Source organism: Rhagoletis zephyria, unplaced genomic scaffold (assembly GCF_001687245.7).
Source record: "Rhagoletis zephyria isolate East Lansing unplaced genomic scaffold, Rhagoletis_zephyria_1.1 Rzeph_scaffold_00357, whole genome shotgun sequence".
Lineage (NCBI taxonomy): Eukaryota > Metazoa > Arthropoda > Insecta > Diptera > Tephritidae > Rhagoletis > Rhagoletis zephyria.
The window spans coordinates 118869-139043 of NW_016157441.1; the positions used below are offsets into that span (position 1 = coordinate 118869).

Sequence of the window (20175 nt, forward strand, 5' to 3'; positions counted from 1 at the left end):
CAGTAGTTACTAAAATATCGCAGTTTTCGTATTTCTGGAAATTACCATTATATGGGAAGTGGGCGTGGTTACAGTCCGATTTGGCCCATTTTCAACACCAACCTACCTTGGATTAACGGAAACATACATACCAAATTTCGTTGAGATATCTCAACTTTTGCTCGAGTTATCGTGTACACGGACGGACGGACAGACAGACATGGCTTAATCGATTTCTCTATTCATTCTGAGCATTTATGTATACATTTGTCTATATCTATCTCGATTCGTTTTGGCTGTTACAAACAACCGTTATGTGAACAAAATTAATATACCCTTGTGCACAAGTGCGCTCGGGTATAACAAGTGCGCTCGGGTGTAAAAAAAATATTGTAAATATTGTAGGCATTATAACGATATGCCTTCTAGAACGCGTTACCACTAAATGCGATTACCGATTTTTTGCTGGGCTGTAGCAAGGCTAACAACTATGCCAAGTTTGGAAGAAATTGGTGCAGCGGTTATCAAGTTATACACATGTTACCATAAGTGGGCGTGGCTACGCCTATTTTCCAAAAATTTATAATATTTTTATTTTTTAATCTAAAAATTATTATAAACTAGCCTGAACCCGCGGCAGTGCTCGCGTGGTGGCGGAATATGGTAGCCCAGTTTAATAGCTTGTTTGTTATGGAATGAAATGCAATAATAACTTTGGTAGATATGACTGCATACGAAATCTCAAGTTCATATGACTTATGCTTCCGAAGTTACGGCTGATAAAAAATTCCACGCCTATGGGATGTGCCACGCCCCCTTTTTTAAACTCATTTATACATACCTAACTATAAGCACCTACCATACACATGCCTTCGTACCAAATTTCAAGTTCTTTTGGCTTATGGGAGGTGCCACTATATATGTAGTTGCAAATGAAACCGTACGTATAGCCTTCCCGGGGTAAAAACAAATAAGTGAGCAAAGTTTAGTGCGATTCCGTGTCGCGGTTCAAAATTTATAAGAAAATAAACAAACAGACATTCACATTTATATATATAGATGTCAATTTTGAGTGAATAATATTCAGTAGTTACTAAAATATCGCAGTTTTTGTATTTCTGAAAATTACCATTATATGGGAGGTAGGCGTGGTTAATGTTCGATTTGCCCATTTCCAATACCATCCGTCCTACACCCGAAAGTAGTGCACGTACAAAGTTTCGTTAAGATATATAAATTTTTACTCGAGTTATCGTGTGCACAGACGGACGGACGGACAGACAGTCACCGCTTAATCGATTTCTCTTTTCATTCTGATCATTTATGTATACATTTGTATATATCTATCTCGATTCGTTTTGCCTGTTACAAACAACGGTTATGTGAACAAATTTATAATACCCTTGTGTACAAGTGCGCTCGGGTATAAAAAGATGCCGAATTTCGACAACTGGGCGACACTAGTTTTTATAAAAGGTTCAATCACAAAACCAGTATACATATCTTTTTCAGAAAAGATTTGCATCAAGGATGTAGCAATTTTATTACAACACGTAAAAAAACTTGTAAAACGGAAAAATGCCGTCATGGACACCCACATAGGGACATTTTATGTATTGAAAATTGAAATGCATGCATGCACAGGTTAGTAGTATTTGTACTTTGTATTGCGCAATATACTGATATACATATGTACATATATATGCATCCATATATGTACTATGTAAGACTTGAACATTTAACTACTCTAAATTATGCATGGATATGTTCAAATATTTTTATTATACATACAAACAAATGAAAATACGTGTTTCAGCCGGTTTTAAAACATTCAAAAGTTGGTGGGCGACACATCTCAGACACAATTACGTCGCATATGCACATTACATTTAATTTTACTGGCGTTTATGACTAATGGATTTCCATGTCTGGAATTGAGAATAAGCTGAAGTACGTAAGTTTTTTGTTTTTACTTGGAAAGATATTTCTAAATTTAAACTAGAAGTTACGGTCAATTTCTCTTTAGAAAATTTCGAAATCTTGAATTTTGAATCACTTTTAAAGCTAACTTTAGGCTTCAGATCAACCCCATAATAACACTGTGCTACAAAAAAACTGAGTAGGTACGCCCGATATATAAAACAGTACACTAAGCCTCGTATTGAGAATTTTTTGAAATCGGACATTAATTTCTAAAAACTCAAAATTATCGAGATTTTAGAAAGCGTGGGTTTAGTCCATTTTTTTTTTTAATTTTCAAAACGTTGCTTAAGGGGCCCAGACAATGTGTGCATACCACATTTGGTATAGATTTGTGAAGTGGTTTTTGAGATATACTGGATGCATGCATATGTATGTATGTGCATTAGATTGCATAACCAAAAAAGGAATTACTAAATTTTATTATATTTAGTGCCGTTTTAACCATCTCTGGTTAACACTAATCCCCAGTCAAACATCGTTACCGACGTTACTGAATCCATTCATATAACGTTGCGTAGGGCCGGTTACTCAATGTCTGGTTAACACTAATCTGCGGTTAAACATCCTTATCGACGTCTTCGACTCCATTCATACAGCAGGGAGTCGGTAACGTCGATAACGATGTTTAACCTGTAGTTAGTGTTAACCAGACATTGAGTAACCGGCCCTTAGACTTCCATATTTTTTTTTGTTGAAGGTGTTTTGCATTTTTTCCATATAAAGTATTTTCGAGAAAAATTTTTTGTCAAAAAAAAAAAAATTGCCAAAAATCAACGGTAATACCTAGCTACTTAAAACTTGCACTTTATAATGATAAAATTAATTGGGCTACAAATCTGAATACTTAAAAAAATTCTAAAAAATCTGATTCAAAAGTTGAAGCTTTTCATGAAAATTTGCTGAATTTTCGCGAGTTTGCACAAAGTTTAGGAATTACATTTTTATGTTTTTTGTTGTAGAATGATACGAAATTAGCGGAAAAATATAAGAATGAAAATTGTTGCATACATTGTGAAAAATTTTCTGTGCCAATACTTTGTTCCGGCAGTGTATGTACATTTAACGTTAAAATTACTTCTCACGTGAAAGTAAGTTATGCAATGAAATAAAAATCAAATACTTAAAATTTCTTTTGTTTTAACTTCAGGAAATAACTAGATATACGATTGAAGAATAAAATAATTTTAGTATCCCAAAAAACGTATTTTAATGAGTCCGATACTGAGTAGTATCGACACTTTTTCCCTGATACTTTTAGAGTATCGATACCATAAGCTCGATGCCAGAATGAGTACTCAGTATCGATACCAAAGTCTGAAATTTCGAACCTTAGTTATGTACAACGGGAGCAATCTACTCAACTCCCCAAGCGTCGTTAGAGACACTTCTGGACTCTCTACCTATACATATGTATATACATGTACATACATATATATATATATGAGTGAAAATGCGGCAGCTAAAAGCTGTAGTATACATAGAAGCTGCGGTAAGAATGATCGATCTAGCTTCATCTAAACTTTTCTTTGTTGTTGAAAGTCAAGCTGCCATCAAAGCCTTATGGTCGGTAAGGAATGTTGAGGAATGCTGCAGATCAAAGCTCTTCGGCAACACATAATCAATCTTTATTGGGTCCCGAGCGAGTGTGTTAGAAAAGTATCTGAGATAGGATTATAGAAACGGTTCTGACCATAAAACCTTCCCTGCGATTTTTGTCTTCACAAGTTGAGGATGAGATCAGAGCATCCAGGAAAACTAGGTGGACTAATTGAGAAACGAGAACACGGAATTTACTAAGGCTCTTAAAGCGAAATGTTAGGCCTCTCATAGAAATACTAACTGGACACTTGACCACTGGTCAGCCAGGTTTGGAACCCCACATAACGAGAAGAAAGAGAAATATGTACACTTAGGTCTTTTTTATGCGGTACATGCGTTCCTCAGAAAGCCGCCTAAAAAATCCGCATAAAAAAGTTCTTTACTTTCATACAAAAGCAGGGATGCGTTCTAGCATTTTCAAAAACCGCATAAATTCACATACTTCATGTAAAAAATTCTAAAAGAACCGCATAAAAAGATCCAGAAAGGCAATATTAAGCAAAAAAAAAAAAACACAATTTATTTCTTCACTTCAACACTTATTCTTCCATGCAAAAGTGAATGGTGGCAGAAATAATAAACCCGTCGTACTTTGAAGAGTTTTGGCTATATTTCTTTAGTTTATTTTATTTTTAATATTTTTTTATAAATGCCCAGGTACAACAACCATCATATAAATCCGTCTTTGAAACTTTGGGCAAAAATTATAAAAGTTCGACAAATCTTCAAACTTTTTACTCAGAATTTTTAGAAAAATTTTTAGTATGCCATTTTGTAGCCCATTCAATTTTAGTATCATAAAGTGCAAGTTTCATTTCGCTAAAAAATACCGTTGATTTTTAACACGTTCGCTACCAAGCGTATTTAAGCATTGCGTCATCACAGACCAGGTATAATTTTATTTGTTTTTGTCTAGTGTAGTGGGTTTTGGTTGTCATTGGGTATTTCAGAAACTGAAATTCATAATAAAAGTAATTGTTTTAAGCCTGACACATATTTGTGACGCTGGTCTATACAGAAATTTGGTGAAAATTTGTCGAATTTTTATAATTTCTATACAAAGTTTGAAAAGTGGATTTATTTGGTTTTTGTTGTATAACTAGCCAGGCTAAAAAAATATTAAACATAAAATAAACCAAAGAAATATAGCCAAAACTCTTCAAAGTAAGGCGAGTCTATTATATCTGCCGCCACTGTATATCTGCTACAGTCGTATCTTCCGAGGGATCATTCAACGAGCTTAAATTGATCAAATCTGAATTGAGATCAACAATGTCAAAGTAAACCAAAAAATAGTGCAATTATTTTATTCGAAACTGAAAGTATATGCTTCCGACGTACATTTCTTTAGGCGTTTTACAGTTTTGTCCTTATGGGGTCAGGGTTGAGAAAAATGTTAAACAAACCAAGTAAGAAAGTCTAAGTTCGGGTGGAGCCGAGAACATTAAATACCCGGCGCAAGTGTTTAATATATGATTTTCACGAAATTTTCCGAAAGCTCCGCTACATGGTAAGCCGGGGCTATCGATTTTGAGTAAATTAGCGTCCTTGAGTTTGGTACAAATTGGTAGAACGGTTACCGAGATACATATATGTGATCATAAGTGGGCGGTGCCACGCCCATTTTCCAAAATTTTACCATAAACGTATTTCTTGGTAAAGAATTGTTGCAAGCACCAATTTTGAATAAATTAGCTTTAATATTCACTGATTTATCGAAGTTTTCGTATTTCTTTAAATTACCGTTATATGGGATGTGGGCGGGGTTATTTTCCGATTTTAAAAAATTTCGGCCATTTGGTGTGCTTTAGCAAGGCTAACAACTGTGCCAAGGTTGGAAGAAATTGGTGCAGCGGTTACCAAGATATACACATGTAACCATAAGTGGGCGTGGCTACGCCCATTTTCCAAAAATTTATAATATTCTTATTTTTCGTCTAAAAATTATTGTAAATATCAATTTTGAGTGAATAATCTTCAGTAGTTACTAAAATATCGTAGTTCTCGTATTTCTGAAAATTACCGTTAGGAGGTAGGCGTGGTTATTGTCCGATTTTGCCCATTTTCAATACCATCGCCGCTTAATCGATTTCTCTCTTCATTCTGATCATTTATGTATTATATCTATCTCGATTCGTTTTGCCTGTTACAAACAACCGTTATGTGAACAAAGTTATAATACCCTTGTGCACAGATGCGCTCGGGTATAATAATTTAATTACAGGGAATCCTTAATAAATATAAATAATAATTAATAAATATAAATATAAATATATAATAATAAAAGGTTAAAGAATAACACTTAGAAAAAAAAACAAATACAAGAATGGAAGTAAAGATGAGTACGTACCTAGATAAAGAAAAGAATAAAGGCAAAGGTAAAAATAAAAACAAGAGCAAGGATTCGTAAAGATAAAAGTAAAAATGAAGGCCAAGGTAAATTTAAACAATTTACTTATATGTATAATGGCAAAGGTGAAGGTGAATATATATATGAAGAAAATGATAAACATAAAAGTAAAAACAAAGATAAGTATAAAGAAAAAGATGAGGATGAGGATAGAGGAAGAAAGATTAAAATACAGGTAATAATAGAGAAAAAGATATAGATAGAGACACAGACTCAATCTGTGAACAATTTTACGATATTGGAGATTTTCGTTATTTTCGGGACTTATCGATATAATAATCGATATTTTTATCGGTATTGTTATCGATAGTTTTATCGATGTTGTCATCGAAATTTTTATCGATATTGTTATTGATTTTACTTTCGATATATTCGGAAATTATGGTTATAATAATCGATATTTTTACCGATTTTGTTATCGATATTGTTATTGATTATCTATCGATTTTGTTATCGATTATTTATAAATTTTGTTATCGATATTTTTATCGATTTTCTAATCGATTATTTAATGATTTTGTTATCGATATTTTTATCATTTTCTAAACGATTTTGCGACTAATATTGTTATCGATTTTGCTATCGAATTATTTATCGAATTTGTCATCGATTTTGTTATTCTTTTTTTATCGATTATTTATCGATGATTTACCGATTTTGTTATCGATTTTGTTATCTATTATTTATCGATTATTTATCGGTTTTGTTATAGATTATTTATAGATTTTTTTATCGATTTTATTATTGATATTTTTATTGATTTAGTTATAAATATTTTTATCGAGTTCGTAATCGATATAATTATCGATTTTCTAATTGATTTGATGTTAGATTATTTAGCGAATTTGTTACCGATATTTTTATCAATTTCGTTATCGATGTTTTTATCGACATTTTTATCGATTTTCTAATCGATTTTGCTACCATTATTATTATCGACTTTCCTATCGAATTTGTAATTGACTCTGTTATCGATATATTTATAGGTTTTGTTATTGTTTTTGTTATCGATAGAGTATAAAAATAAAAATGAGGATAAAGGAAATCAGAATAACATAAATGTAATTAGAACGAATAGGGGTAGCTGCAGGGATGTAGATAGAAAAAAGACCAAAAATATAACCTTAAGCAAAAGCAGATGTATGTATGCATGCACATACATATGTATGTATGTACGTATATTGGTTATGAGGCAAAATGGATATGTAACGTAAGTTTCACTTCTCCAGTGTGGCCCAGGCGCACTTACTTTTTTTATTGTATTTAGCTTCTACTCATGAAAATATTGAGGTTGGCTTAAGATTAAACTTTTGGTGTAGGTGCAGCAAACTGTTTTTTTTTTTGTTTGAGTTAAAGCTTTCCGTATTTATTGTTCACCACTCATTAATTGCCAAACCCAAGAACGGTGGGAAAAAGTGGCAGCGGGATTACAAAACGCGTTTTTAGATATTCGACAATGACTGATGAGCGTAAGTAAAGCTCTAACAGTACAGACAAAGCAAACTTTTGTATTTTTATTAAGTTATGTATGTATGTATATGCACATATGTATGTATGTATGTAGCAAAGTTGTGCTGCTGCCTACACTTGTTTTCTATCTACATATGTATGAGGCGCGACGATCGTGATCGCGCTTTAGACTTAGTATGGACAATAGGGTGCACACGTAGGGGAAAGAGGGGAGTAGGTTTGGGGCCCACTTTGCTTTCTGAATGCGACGCTTTGTGCTGAGGTCGAAAGCTGTTCCAGCTATAAAGTGAACGATCAGTTCGCTTTGAGCATTGCTACGCGTTGGACGCGATCTTCGGAAAATTGTGATTCCTAAACGAAAAACGAAACGACTGATACACCACTACATACAACAAGATATTAACAAGTAAACGACTAAATAAAAAATAGCCACATAAAAAGAGAGAAAAAAGTGCAAAAAAATACCGAAAACACTGAATATTTTGATCGAGACAGTTTCAGATTCTGTGCTTGCGTGTTTTAGTTGAGATTTTGCGTGGAATAAAAACTGTGTGCTAGTGATTTCGAGTTAGCTATTTAACATATTTTTCGCATTTTGTATTAAAACAATTGACGTGTGTGCTGCTTAATTTTGTGCGAAACGTAAATACACATCATCTGTGATTTATAGAAGTAATAACATTTTTTACATTTACTAATTTGTGCCCAGTTAAGTATTTGGACCTGCGGGTTTTAAAAATTTATTAAAATGGTCTCGAAAGGTAGCAAAAAGAAACAGCAGCAAGTAAGTGGAAGTAAAAATGCTGCAAGCAGCAGCAAAATCACATCTAGATCCTCGACAACTATGCAACGTACTGCAGGCGTTGGCACAGACTCAGCATCAAACAGCAAGTCTGTGTTAGAAGTCACTCCGTCATCGTCGAACTCGACTCAATCGCCTACGTGGACCAAAACTTCACAGCAGGTACAAAAATCCGAATCGACAGCGAGCAGCGAATCAATGCATGCAACCACACACGCAGGCACGCAGTCGCAAACGCAATTATTCAAGAGCAGCAGTAGCAGCACGAGTCACATTGAGTCGAGGTCAGAGCAAATTGGGCAAAAGGAACAAGAAATATTTCAGATTGGCAGCGCCGATATAACACCACTGGTTTCCACAATGACCGACACATTAAAATCGACGAAAGCATCATCATCATCATCCTCATTTCAGCAGAAATCAGAATTTTATGAAGAGATCTCGGGCGATTACTCGAATTCAAAAATTATATCCTCCATCGATCTGCTTGAAAGTGATAGAAAAGAGCCTGTTTTCTCGGTGCCGATCGATGTCGTTGAGATTATAGGGGGCAGTAGTTCCAGCGTGGGCAGTTTAAACAAAGCGTACTCCTCCTCTTCCCAGTCACAAACCGGCGTGATGTCCAGCATCAGCAGTTCCAACGTAGCACAAATGCATTCCGCCAACAGTAGCAGTAAGGTCATTGACGGTGGAATTATGATCAGCGACATGTCTACGGAAAACTCGAAGTCGTCCTTGTCTATGTCGAGAACAGAAAAGTCGGGCAAAGTCACATCCAGTAATGTTGAAATGACATCATCGTCAAACAAGTTTTCAGCGAATGATGTGAGCAGCAGTAGCACCGCAATCAACAGCCACACGTCGTACTCGACGATTGATGGTCGTGCCATTAATGGTGACACAACACCAGCAATAGCGCCGCCAATTACATCGCCTACAACAGGCAAGAAGACTTCAATGGCATACACAAAAGATACACAGAGGGCAGTCGATGACGTCTCCAATTCCACCAGCGCTGCCGCAAGTCAGAGCTACTCAAGCGAAGCTAATACGTCACTGAGTAACACAGCGAAAACTATGAAGAGTGACGTCGTAAGTAGCCAGCAATTGGCTTCCAAAAAGTCAACAAAAACGTCCTCCGTTACAGAGCAAAATATATCTGAGGAAACAATCGAACTAAGCTCGCTGAAGAAAAGTAAATCAACTTCAAAGAAAGAGGTGTACGATGTAAAAACCAAGAGATGGACAGAGCTCAACGAAAAGACCGGCACTAGCGTTTCCAACAAAAAGCATCCAACCATTGAACGTTACGTTAGCCGCGAATCCGATGGCACATACAAAATTACTTACAAGAAGAAAATATTCGATCAGCGTGCAAACAAGTGGAAAATCATTGAAGAGAAGACGGTGGACAGTGCTCATGACACTCATTACCCCGAAATAGTTGATGATGTCATCAATACGACGACTACAACGTACACAACAAAAGTGTATGACACCAAGACCGGAGAGTGGAAAATCGTTGAAGAGAAATCTTTTGTGGACGCAAAAGCTTTTGTGCCAAACGACATTGTTCGTGAAATCGAAAAAGACAATACAGATGTGGCGAATATAACAACGACAACCGAAGTAACTAAGGTAATTACCGTACACAGTTTGCCTTTACCCAGACATATTAGGGTAGTCATAGATTGTTTGATTTCTAATATAAGCTAATCGCTAACCAAAATATTGTGATTAACTACAAAAGGAATATTCATGATAAAAACGTAACAAGGCAAAACCATTGAGAATCGGGCTGGCATTTTCCAGCAATATAATTTAAAAATTCAACACTCAAACTCTCGTTTTCAATCTCAAACAACAATAATTGTGAACAATTTAATTTTCTTTATTTTTAATTTTATATGATTTTAAAATGCTTGCAAACGTCGGAAAAAAATCAGGGCCCACGAATTGAGAGAATGAATTTACCTTTCAATGTTTTTATTATGGAATATTATGGCCTTGTCAGAACGGGTACTTTGCGTACGTTCCGTTCAAGGATGAAACTGACAATTGCGTAGACTATGTGTGTTTTCATAGGGAGCGTCAGATTGGCAGCTCTTGCGTCGACGGACTCAACGAACGTTGGACAACACTTAACTTTTGACGCACGTATGTATGTCCGTCACTGCTGACAGTTGTATAAACTTGCGTTTCCACAAGACAATACAAATGGGAATATGCATTAATTGTCACATTGTTTGAGTAAAGTAGAGAGTTTATTGCCTAACTCTATTTTAAAAGCCAGAGGCAGTGACGAAGCCACCATGAGAAGTATGAATATATTAGTAAAAAAAGTGTGAATGTTTTGCTATTGTATCCGCCAAATTTACTTATGTAAACACAAAGTACGCGTACAGCTGACTTTGGTTTGCAGACGCAACACCTTCATTGTGGCGTATCTCTACGTTACGTTCGCCACTTCCTTCGCATACTCTTCCGTTATTGAAGTAAAAGTACCCATTCTGACGCGACTTTTAATCAGTCGCGGGAAACCACACAGCTTTTTTTTAATGTCGTCGGTAGGTGGGTCTGGTTAAATACACCGACCACCTTTTTTTTGTGTGCAGGTTGGTCTCTGCAAAAGGTGTTCAGCCCACCTTCTTTCGGAACACAGAAAGGAGAATTCTACTTAGTGAGGGTTATAATCCCTAAGTGCGGCCGATGGCCGCCTACGCAGAAAGGTGTTCTCTGCAAAAGAATTTTCACTTAGTAGTAGAAAATTATCACTCAAAATATCAGTTAGTAAAAAAAAATGCTCCCAAATTCTCCCTTAAGTCGAGAAACTTGCAAATTTCTGCACGAACGCAAATTTGCAGGAACTTGCAAGTTGCCAGCTAGTGTCCACGGTTGCATTTCAAACATAAGAAATTTGTACAGAATTTTTAAAATTCTTTCAGAGGGCAAAAAACAGGATCTACATGTATATTTCTTGCTAGTCCGACTTTCTTCAACATACGTTTGAATTTCTTTGCCGTACTAACTCTCGCGTTTCCTATATCGACTCTGGTTGAGATTGCATTGCGAGTACGTTTCAAATCATTGGAATTAACTAAATTAATTAAGTAAACAAGTCTTTACTTAAATTTTTCATTTTAAAATCGCTCAAGTTTGTAAATTTTTAAATTTGACGAACCTGTTTATTCATGTGCCACAATCGTATGTTTTTCCTTATTGCAAATTCTTGCTGGAAATTTTTTTTCCAGCTTGAATTTGGAACTTCTCTCCAAGAAATTTATGTGAAATTTAGTTGAAACAGTTTAGCCGTTCTTAGCCGGTTTTTTTTGCCAATTTAGCCGGTTGGTCCAAAAGTTCTGGCAACACTGATCACAAATTGGAGGAGAAGCTCCCGCCCAGAACGAATCTAAATCGAGCGGGTGTCAGCTGTCGATAATCTTGAAATTATTAGCGAAGTGGTTCGAAATTTGCCGAATTTGAACTAGTTTTCTTGCTGATTATTTTCCTAATTTTCTCTGCAGGTGAACGAGAACTGTTTAATAACTTCACTCAGAGCGAATGAATGTTGACTTGATTTTTTTCTCACCGCTAGCAATTGAAAGCTCAACAATAGAGAACAGTACTCAATTTAATACATATTTAGACGTACATACATATGTGTATTAGTACGCATAGCAGTGTTGCCACAACAAAATTACCAATTTCCTCAAAAACGAACGAAAAATCCTCAAAATCCGAACAAATTACTCAAAATTTTCTGTTTACAGACATGAGTATTGTGTACTGCATACTATTTACAGGCACTTAGTATAAAAAGTAATTAAATTCTCCAATTCAATTGGTACATTTGTTCTTGCGGTTCAAACAAAGTATCACCGTTTTTTTTTTATGCCTTGATTTGTATATCGTCGTTTAAAGTACAAAACCGCGTATCGTCATTCTGCAAAACCGCGTAACTGACATTGGCTGCCAAAAATTGGATTTGCTTACATAAGCTCTTGGCTCAATCCTTATCCATTCGTCCTGAAATATACTAGGCAAATACGCGATTGCTTTATAAAAAAGAGAACCATTTTAAAATATGAGTATTTTTACGCTCTAGAAAATAATTTCTACAACTTCACATACGCGGTTTTGCATTTTGCTGATACGCGGTTTCGCACTTTAAACGACGATATAATATTGTTGCAACTATATCGGTGCTCAATCTGTTCCTCAGGTCAGTCCTACACATTTTTAAACTACTAAATATACGTTCTACTGAAGCATTAGAAAAGGGATATATGTATTAGCAATGCAGATATAACTTTTTTTAATTGGGAAACTTATATGAACCTGAAGAATCTTTTAATTCAAAAACCTTTTTCCTATAATTTTCTGGATCTAATGAAGAATCAATATGAATATCCTTATTATCGAACAATGCGTGTTCTCTCCATTCGTTACCGAGATTTTACAAGTTCAAATACATAAGTTGAAAATACAACGATGGAATGAAAAAAATTATCGATACCATCTTGAATATTTAGCAGCAAATGCAGATGTGCTTAAGAGCGAAAAACACCACACAAGGGGCTTGGCACACCAAGCGAAATATCCCTTTCCTTAAAGCTATTTATGTTGTGTATGGGGGTGTTTGAAGATTTGACATGCCGTTTGAGAGAAATGTGAAGAAAAATAAAAATTGTTTGCCTCATTCGCAACGGAAGTATTACTGAATGAGGACGCAAGAGAGAAAAATCGAAGAAAACCAAACCCTTTTACATTGTAAACCGGAAGAAAACTAACATTCTTTGCTTAAACAAGTCATGTTTGCATGGTGTATGGCGAAATAGGAAAATTAGGTTTGAATAATGTTTGACAAGCTGCTTGTGCAGTGTATTTCGCTCTTAATAAAACTTCTGAAAGCTTTTTGTTCAAAAATTTGCAGAGCGATTTAAAAATTCTCTTATGTAAGACATGGTTGCTTTTGTTATCTGCAAATATATCTAGAAAAAATTCCTAAAAAAATACTCAAGCACACCCAAAATTCCTCACGTTTTGAGGAATTACTCACAAATTGACAACACTGACGCATATACAGTGGTGGAAGAAATAATAGAAACTTTTTACTTTGACCAGTTTTGGCTATATTACTTTGTTTATTCGATGGTTAATATTTTTGTATAAAAGTCTGGCGCAACGATAACACACACCAAATAAATCCACATTTCAAAGTTTGTACAAAAATTATAAAAATTCAACAAATTTTATCAAAATCCCCCAAATATTTAAAACTTTTCAATCAGATTTTTTTGAAAATGGAAATGCCTAGCAGCGTCAGCAAAAAAAAATATTAAAAATCAATGCGATTTTCTGGCGTCTTGCGGTTTGCACTTTTACCTCCTAAAATTTAATGGGCTATAAAACTGCATACCCAAAATTTTTCAGAAAAATCTGATTAAAAAGTTTGAAATTTTAGGGGGATTTTGTTAAAATTTTATGAATTTTTATAATTTTTGTACAAACTTTGAAATATGGATTTATATAGTGTATGTTATATATTGCGCTAGACCTTTATACAAAAACATTAAACATCGAATAAACAAAGTAATATAGCCAAAACTGGTCAAAGTAAAAAGTTTCTATTATTTCTTCCACCACTGTATATTTATTCATACATTCCATGTTAAGAAGCTCCNAAAGTTTCTATTATTTCTTCCACCACTGTATATTTATTCATACATTCCATCGCATGTTAAGAAGCTCGCTGCGGACTTTATCTCTCACCTTGTCGGTGTTTAAAGAGTTCACAGTCATCGGCATTTACTTAAACGTTTTTGCTTGTTTTATAAATTGCTATGGATGTATGGATTTACATACATATGTACATATAATTATGCATGTACGAATGTACATATACGTAAATATTGTCATGCTTTTTAGTCATAAAGGCAGTAAAAGGGTTTTGGTAATTTTGAGACAACAATGAGACTGTGAATAAAAATACTAAAATTGTACAAGTGACACAACTCAAAATTTGGCATTTTTGAAATTATGCACTAAAAATGTCTGGAGTAAATTTTTGTTATAATTTGTTGAAAAACCCCAAGGTAAAGTCCCTCTTGCCCATATGATTAGCATGTAAAAAAAAGTTTGTTTTCAGATTTTCTGGTGAACATGTAATTTTGATTTGTGTCACTTTTGAACATCATGTACGATATGTACTTTTTAATTTCCTTAAAAATTTAATAAAATGTATGAGTATGACTAAAACCATTCAATCTTAATGTAATCGACTTTATGCTAAAATTTGTTATGAAAACTTCATGGAATTTTTAATACTTAACTCAAACATTTTTTGAATAGGTTATTTCTTCTTAGTTTCACGAAAGCAATTGAAGTGAAAAATGGTTTTCTACATACATACATGAATTGCTGGTGAAACCGGATTCATTCACATTTTATTGAAAATATCTCTGGGACTAAACTAAAAATGCCAGTAAAGTCTCTCATATTTTAACTTTATTAAAAAAAGCATTTACAAAATGTTATTCAAAAACATAAACGTTCACTTAAAAATAACTTAGCATAGNAAAATGTCTGGAGTAAATTTTTGTTATAATTTGTTGAAAAACCCCAAGGTAAAGTCCCTCTTGCCCATATGATTAGCATGTAAAAAAAAGTTTGTTTTCAGATTTTCTGGCGAACATGTAATTTTGATTTGTGTCACTTTTGAACATCATGTACGATATGTACTTTTTAATTTCCTTAAAAATTTAATAAAATGTATGAGTATGACTAAAACCATTCAATCTTAATGTAATCGACTTTATGCTAAAATTTGTTATGAAAACTTCATGGAATTTTTAATACTTAACTCAAACATTTTTTGAATAGGGTATTTCTTCTTAGGTTCACGAAAGCAATTGAAGTGAAAAATGGTTTTCTACATACATACATGAATTGCTGGTGAAACCGGATTCATTCACATTTTAATGAAAATATCTCTGGGACTAAACTAAAAATGCCAGTAAAGTCTCTCATATTTTAACTTTATTAAAAAAAGCATTTACAAAATGTTATTCAAAAACATAAACGTTCACTTAAAAATAACTTAGCATAGATCAAAATTGATAGCGAAGGAAATTACGAACGAAACTCACTTTTAAAAGTCATCGAACATTTTATTAAAAATACAAACCTGTTGAAAAAGTTTAATGAACTTAATAATCACGCGGAACGGGTGTCAAATGAAAATAAATTTAAGAGAGTTTAATTTCCAAGACATTTTTGAAGAGGGTTGCCACTTGTTTAAAAATGAAATTTTGTACACGGATGGTTTGTGACCTGGATTGGAAAATAGGCTACTTCCTTAACCGTTTCCCCGATCAGAACCAAATTTGGCACACTCACTACGGATTTCCCAAGGATGGTCATAGACTGAAAATAGTTTCGATAAATCAAGAGAGCGTGGCCCCTCCCATATAAATTTGAATTTTCATAAAGCATACATATCTCCTGAAGTATTTGTGAGAGAGTACTGAATTCGAATTCATACTCATGGAGAAAAATTGCGTTTTTGGAAAATGGGCGTGGAGCCTCCCATACTAACTGAAACTTTCATATTGCATATGTATACGGTGACCATATGTCCTTTATTTGAAAGGACAGTCCTCTATTTTAACCCCCTGTCCTTTATAATTTTTTTCAAAATAAAGGACGCCTTTTGTCCTTTATTTCTTAAACTGTCCTTTATATCAGCTCTGCATTTGTCAGAGGTAAATTTTTAAACACAGAGTATGAAAAATAAAAATTTCCCTTATAAAATAGAATGAAAACCTTCACCAGTTCGTTTCGCACCCCACTTAAGGGTTTTTATTTAATAGGTAATCTTTGCACAATCTATAAAGCACAGGGAAAGTTGTGCCCAGGATCGTGTTGCACGCTGAGTTTCCAGTTCTACTGAAAGAGAACAGTGGTTGAAAACTGGCATTTAGTGTTCGTAATTCACTGGAGCCTTCATGTTTTTCACTTAATTTGCTCTTTTTTTATGAAAGCTTATAATATTTGCAAGAGACTAGTTGAGACTGGTTTGTGAATTTTTATTTGATTATATTAAATTTTGTAGTGCAAAATGCAGAAAAAGTGGCAATTTTGAAAAAAAATTTATTCTCCTGTTACAGTTAATAAATGTTATATAACAAAGACTAGTTGAAAACAATTGTATGGTTCCCCAAAACGAAAAAATTAAAAAAAAAAAATTTGAAATATTATAAAAAAATTTTCACCAAAATAATTTTTTTGGGTACTGTTTATGAATTTGTACAACGATTTTGGGTTGCTGTGCCCAAACGCGTGAATCGAATCAAAAAACTTTTACACACACTTATAGACAACATTCACGCTTTATTACAAAAATTTACTTTACTAAATCTGTGCACTAATTTAACAATAATGTCGGTTGGAAATATGGTATTTGTTGCAAATTTTTTCATAAAGCGGCGCCAATCCTCTTTCGTTTAGGGGGGATTTGTGGGGCCCACACCCCCTCCCCCTCCGCCCCACCCCTAAATCGTTGTACAATTAGCTAAACATTTTCCATTTTTTTGGGGGTTTTTAGTAAAAATTGGTTGAAAAATTAAGACTACGGTAGATTATGAACATTAAATTCTAATTTTGAACCACTGTGTGCTGGCTTCGGCGTGCAGCAAAGGATGGCGAAGTCCTTGAAAAGGATTGGCTTCATTTTTCGGAATCGATTAAGTAACTGGTAAATATTTTATTTAAATTACGATATGGGTAAGGTACTTTTATCATACAAGTTGTATGTACGTATTCCCAAATCATTTTGAAAAAAATGTCCTTTATTTTACGTTGGTTAATATGGTCACCGTACATATGTATCTCTTCAAATATTTGGAGTAAAGTACCCACGCTTGGTATTGGGATATGTATGTATGTGAAATCAATCCCATACTCATGGATAAAGGTGCGAGGACAAGGGAGCGTGGAAACTAGGGCTGATGATTTCACCCGGGTAATGAGCTACCCGGGTATCCGGGAAGTGTGGTAATTACCCGGGTACCCGGTCTCCCGAAAAAATGTGGAGAAGTAAAAATTAAGCGCATTTACGATTATATACCGCAAACGAACGTACATAGGAAAAATTTATAAGAATCTTTCATACCATATGGGGAAATATTATAATATATTAGCAGACCCGGCGAACTTCGTCCCGCCCAAAATTAATTTTTTTATTGAAACATTTGGTCCAACGTTTTCGCCAGCAATTTACGTTCACGTTCAAAGCGTTATACCGGGAAGAAGTCCTTGCGGCTCGATAGTGAATCTTCCTTGAATCTGTATAGTATAGTTGGTGGCAATTTCTAAACTGGTGAGTATCATTAGTCCACATTCTGTTTAGTCACCGTAAAGCAATGGTTCTGATGGTTGATTTAACGCGAGTAAGGTGACTTTGATCCCTGGTGCCTTCGAATCGACGATTTTTAGCTATAACTCGGCTCCAGCGCCACTAAAAATCATCATTAAAATCGTTTAGGGGGAGTTAAGCCACCAGAATAAGTCTTTTACATACTGCCACTCCTCGGCGTTTTTTCCCATACAAAAAACTATCACGCATTCGTTATACGGAGAAAATGCGCAACATCATCAGCGAAAAAAATTCCCTTAAATCAACGGTAACTTATAGCCATTTAAAATTTGCACTTTATGATACTGAAATTGGGTGAACTACAAAACTGCATAATCAATTTGGTGCCATTTGATGCAAAATGAACTATAAAAAAATAACGAAAAAATTTATTATAAAAAAAAACACTGTATTCTGGGTGTATGTATATATACAGATAGGTAAAAGTTTCAATATGTTCGGAAAGCGCCACGTCCCTTTTCCAGTAGCCCCAAAATCTTTATACCAATTTCCAGGACACTACCGCAAATACTTCCAGAGATATAGGGTATGAAAAACTCGATATGTATGCGTGATGCCACGCTCCCTTAATATATCGAAAGTCTGCAGTAGGTGTCCAAAATTTAAAAAAATCAGTACAGGCGTTCGCGAGATCACCTCTTATAAAAAGAAGGAGCTTCTCTTTATATAATTGGTGTAGGTAACACTGAGCAACACCGATTTTGATGCGGCAGATGTTGAAGCTGTTTTTGATAGGCTTTTTTGGGCTGGTTATGAATCCGTAAGTATAAAGTTTTCATCAGCTGCAGATTTGAGAAAATTGTGGTGAAAGTGTCAAAAATCGCGCTTTTTGAAATATTTGAGAAGTTTTAGTAATGAAACAAAAGGTCAAAGAACCTTCCACTTAGGCTTAAATTAAAGCTAGAACTACAGACTACTATCCCTGAAAGTACTATTCCTGCACCTTGGCCTGATGGAAACTGGAAAATTATGCAATTGAAAAAAAGTGTAAAAACCAGTGTTAACTGTTCAATAAATGGCTATAGGTGACCTTAGAGTCAAGGTGTAAGAATGGTATTTTCAGTGATTGAAGTCAGAAGTCCAAGGCTTAATTTAAGCCTAAGTGGAAGATTCTATCACCTTTTGCTTAATTGCGGTAGGTACTCAAACTTCCCAAAATCAGTTATTCCTGTTCAATAAATGACCATCAAGCGAAGGTGCTGGAATTTGCAAGGATATTATTCGAGAGTTCTAGCTTTAATTTAGGTCTAAGTGAAAGGTTCTATTTNTGCGGTAGGTACTCAAACTTCTCAAAATCAGTTATTCCTGTTCAATAAATGACTATAAATGACCATCAAGCGAAGGTGCTGGAATTTGCAAGAGCTTCTCAAATATTGAAAAACGCGATTTTTTGACACTTTGACCTCGTTTTTCTTAAAATCTGGAGCTGATGGGAACCTTATGCTTACGGATTCGTAATCAGCACACAAAAACTCGGCAAAAATAGTGTTAACATTTGTTGCATCTATTTTTCCCCCATTTTTGTTGGCCTGTGTAATAAGTATTGTTAAATAGCCAATACCCGCATGTTTGCGCCGACTTCAAACACCTTTCGAACTGTAAAACAATGACTCGATTCTATTCTACGCATATCTATAATACGGGTATCGAATTTCAAGCAAAATCGGACCATAAATAAGATTTTTTTGAATAGATCGGTATCTGGTCCACCTATCACAAAAAATATCCTATATGTTAACCCAGCCAAAAAGCTACTTGCGTGCCAAATTTCAAGCAAATCGGACCATAAATAAGACTTTTTCGAATAGATCGGTCCCTGGGCCACTTAACGGAAAAATAGATCCTATATCCTAATCTAGGCAAAAGGCTACCAATGTACCAAATACATTTTTTTAACGTAGCTCGACCCCTGCCCCACCTATCGGAAAAAGTTAAACTCTAAACACCTTTCCGGAAAAGCAGCACCCATTCGAATCGGTTATGAAACATAGGAGAAAATTGTTCCCAATTGATTCATGCTCCCAATGAATTTCACAATTATCCGGAATTTTCCTCGCTTTCGTCGAAAAAATTAAAATTTTTCGCGTTCTTCCGGATTTTTCGGAGTTTTCCACTTGGAATTTTCTATTTTTCCATTCGAATGCCATTCCGAAGGAATTCCACACAAAATTCCATACAAAAAAAATCAATTTTCGATTTTTCAAATTTTCCGACTTTCGCAAAAACCTTCTCCTGGCAATTACGAATAACTAAAAAAAATTTGAACCAAATCGGCCCAACCGTTCTCAATTGATGAATTACTATACATCTTTCACACCATTTTTATATATATAGATATTCGTATCTAAAGGTAGTAGCAATAATTTTACGATTGTAGAAGTATTAAGCAATGGGGGATAGTCGATGCGCTGCAAGCGGGTGTCTACGGAAGAGAAGGATGAGGCATTCAAGGATCACTTCTATGAGCACGTACGAGCGCTGCCCCCGTCATGATAT

General features: G+C 34.7%; 1 protein-coding gene across 1 annotated transcript in view; it reads left to right on the forward strand.

Moving 5' to 3' along the window:
• The first annotated feature begins 7730 nt into the window (after nt 1-7730).
• Sdb (SAXO downstream of blistered) overlaps nt 7731-20175 on the forward strand; it is a 53006-nt gene continuing 40561 nt past the window's right edge. Inside the window, exon 1 of the mRNA XM_017610964.1 lies at nt 7731-9881. Within this exon, the coding sequence (XP_017466453.1) occupies nt 8190-9881 (1692 nt within the window). The 5' untranslated portion in view covers nt 7731-8189. The remainder of the gene's footprint in view (nt 9882-20175) is intronic.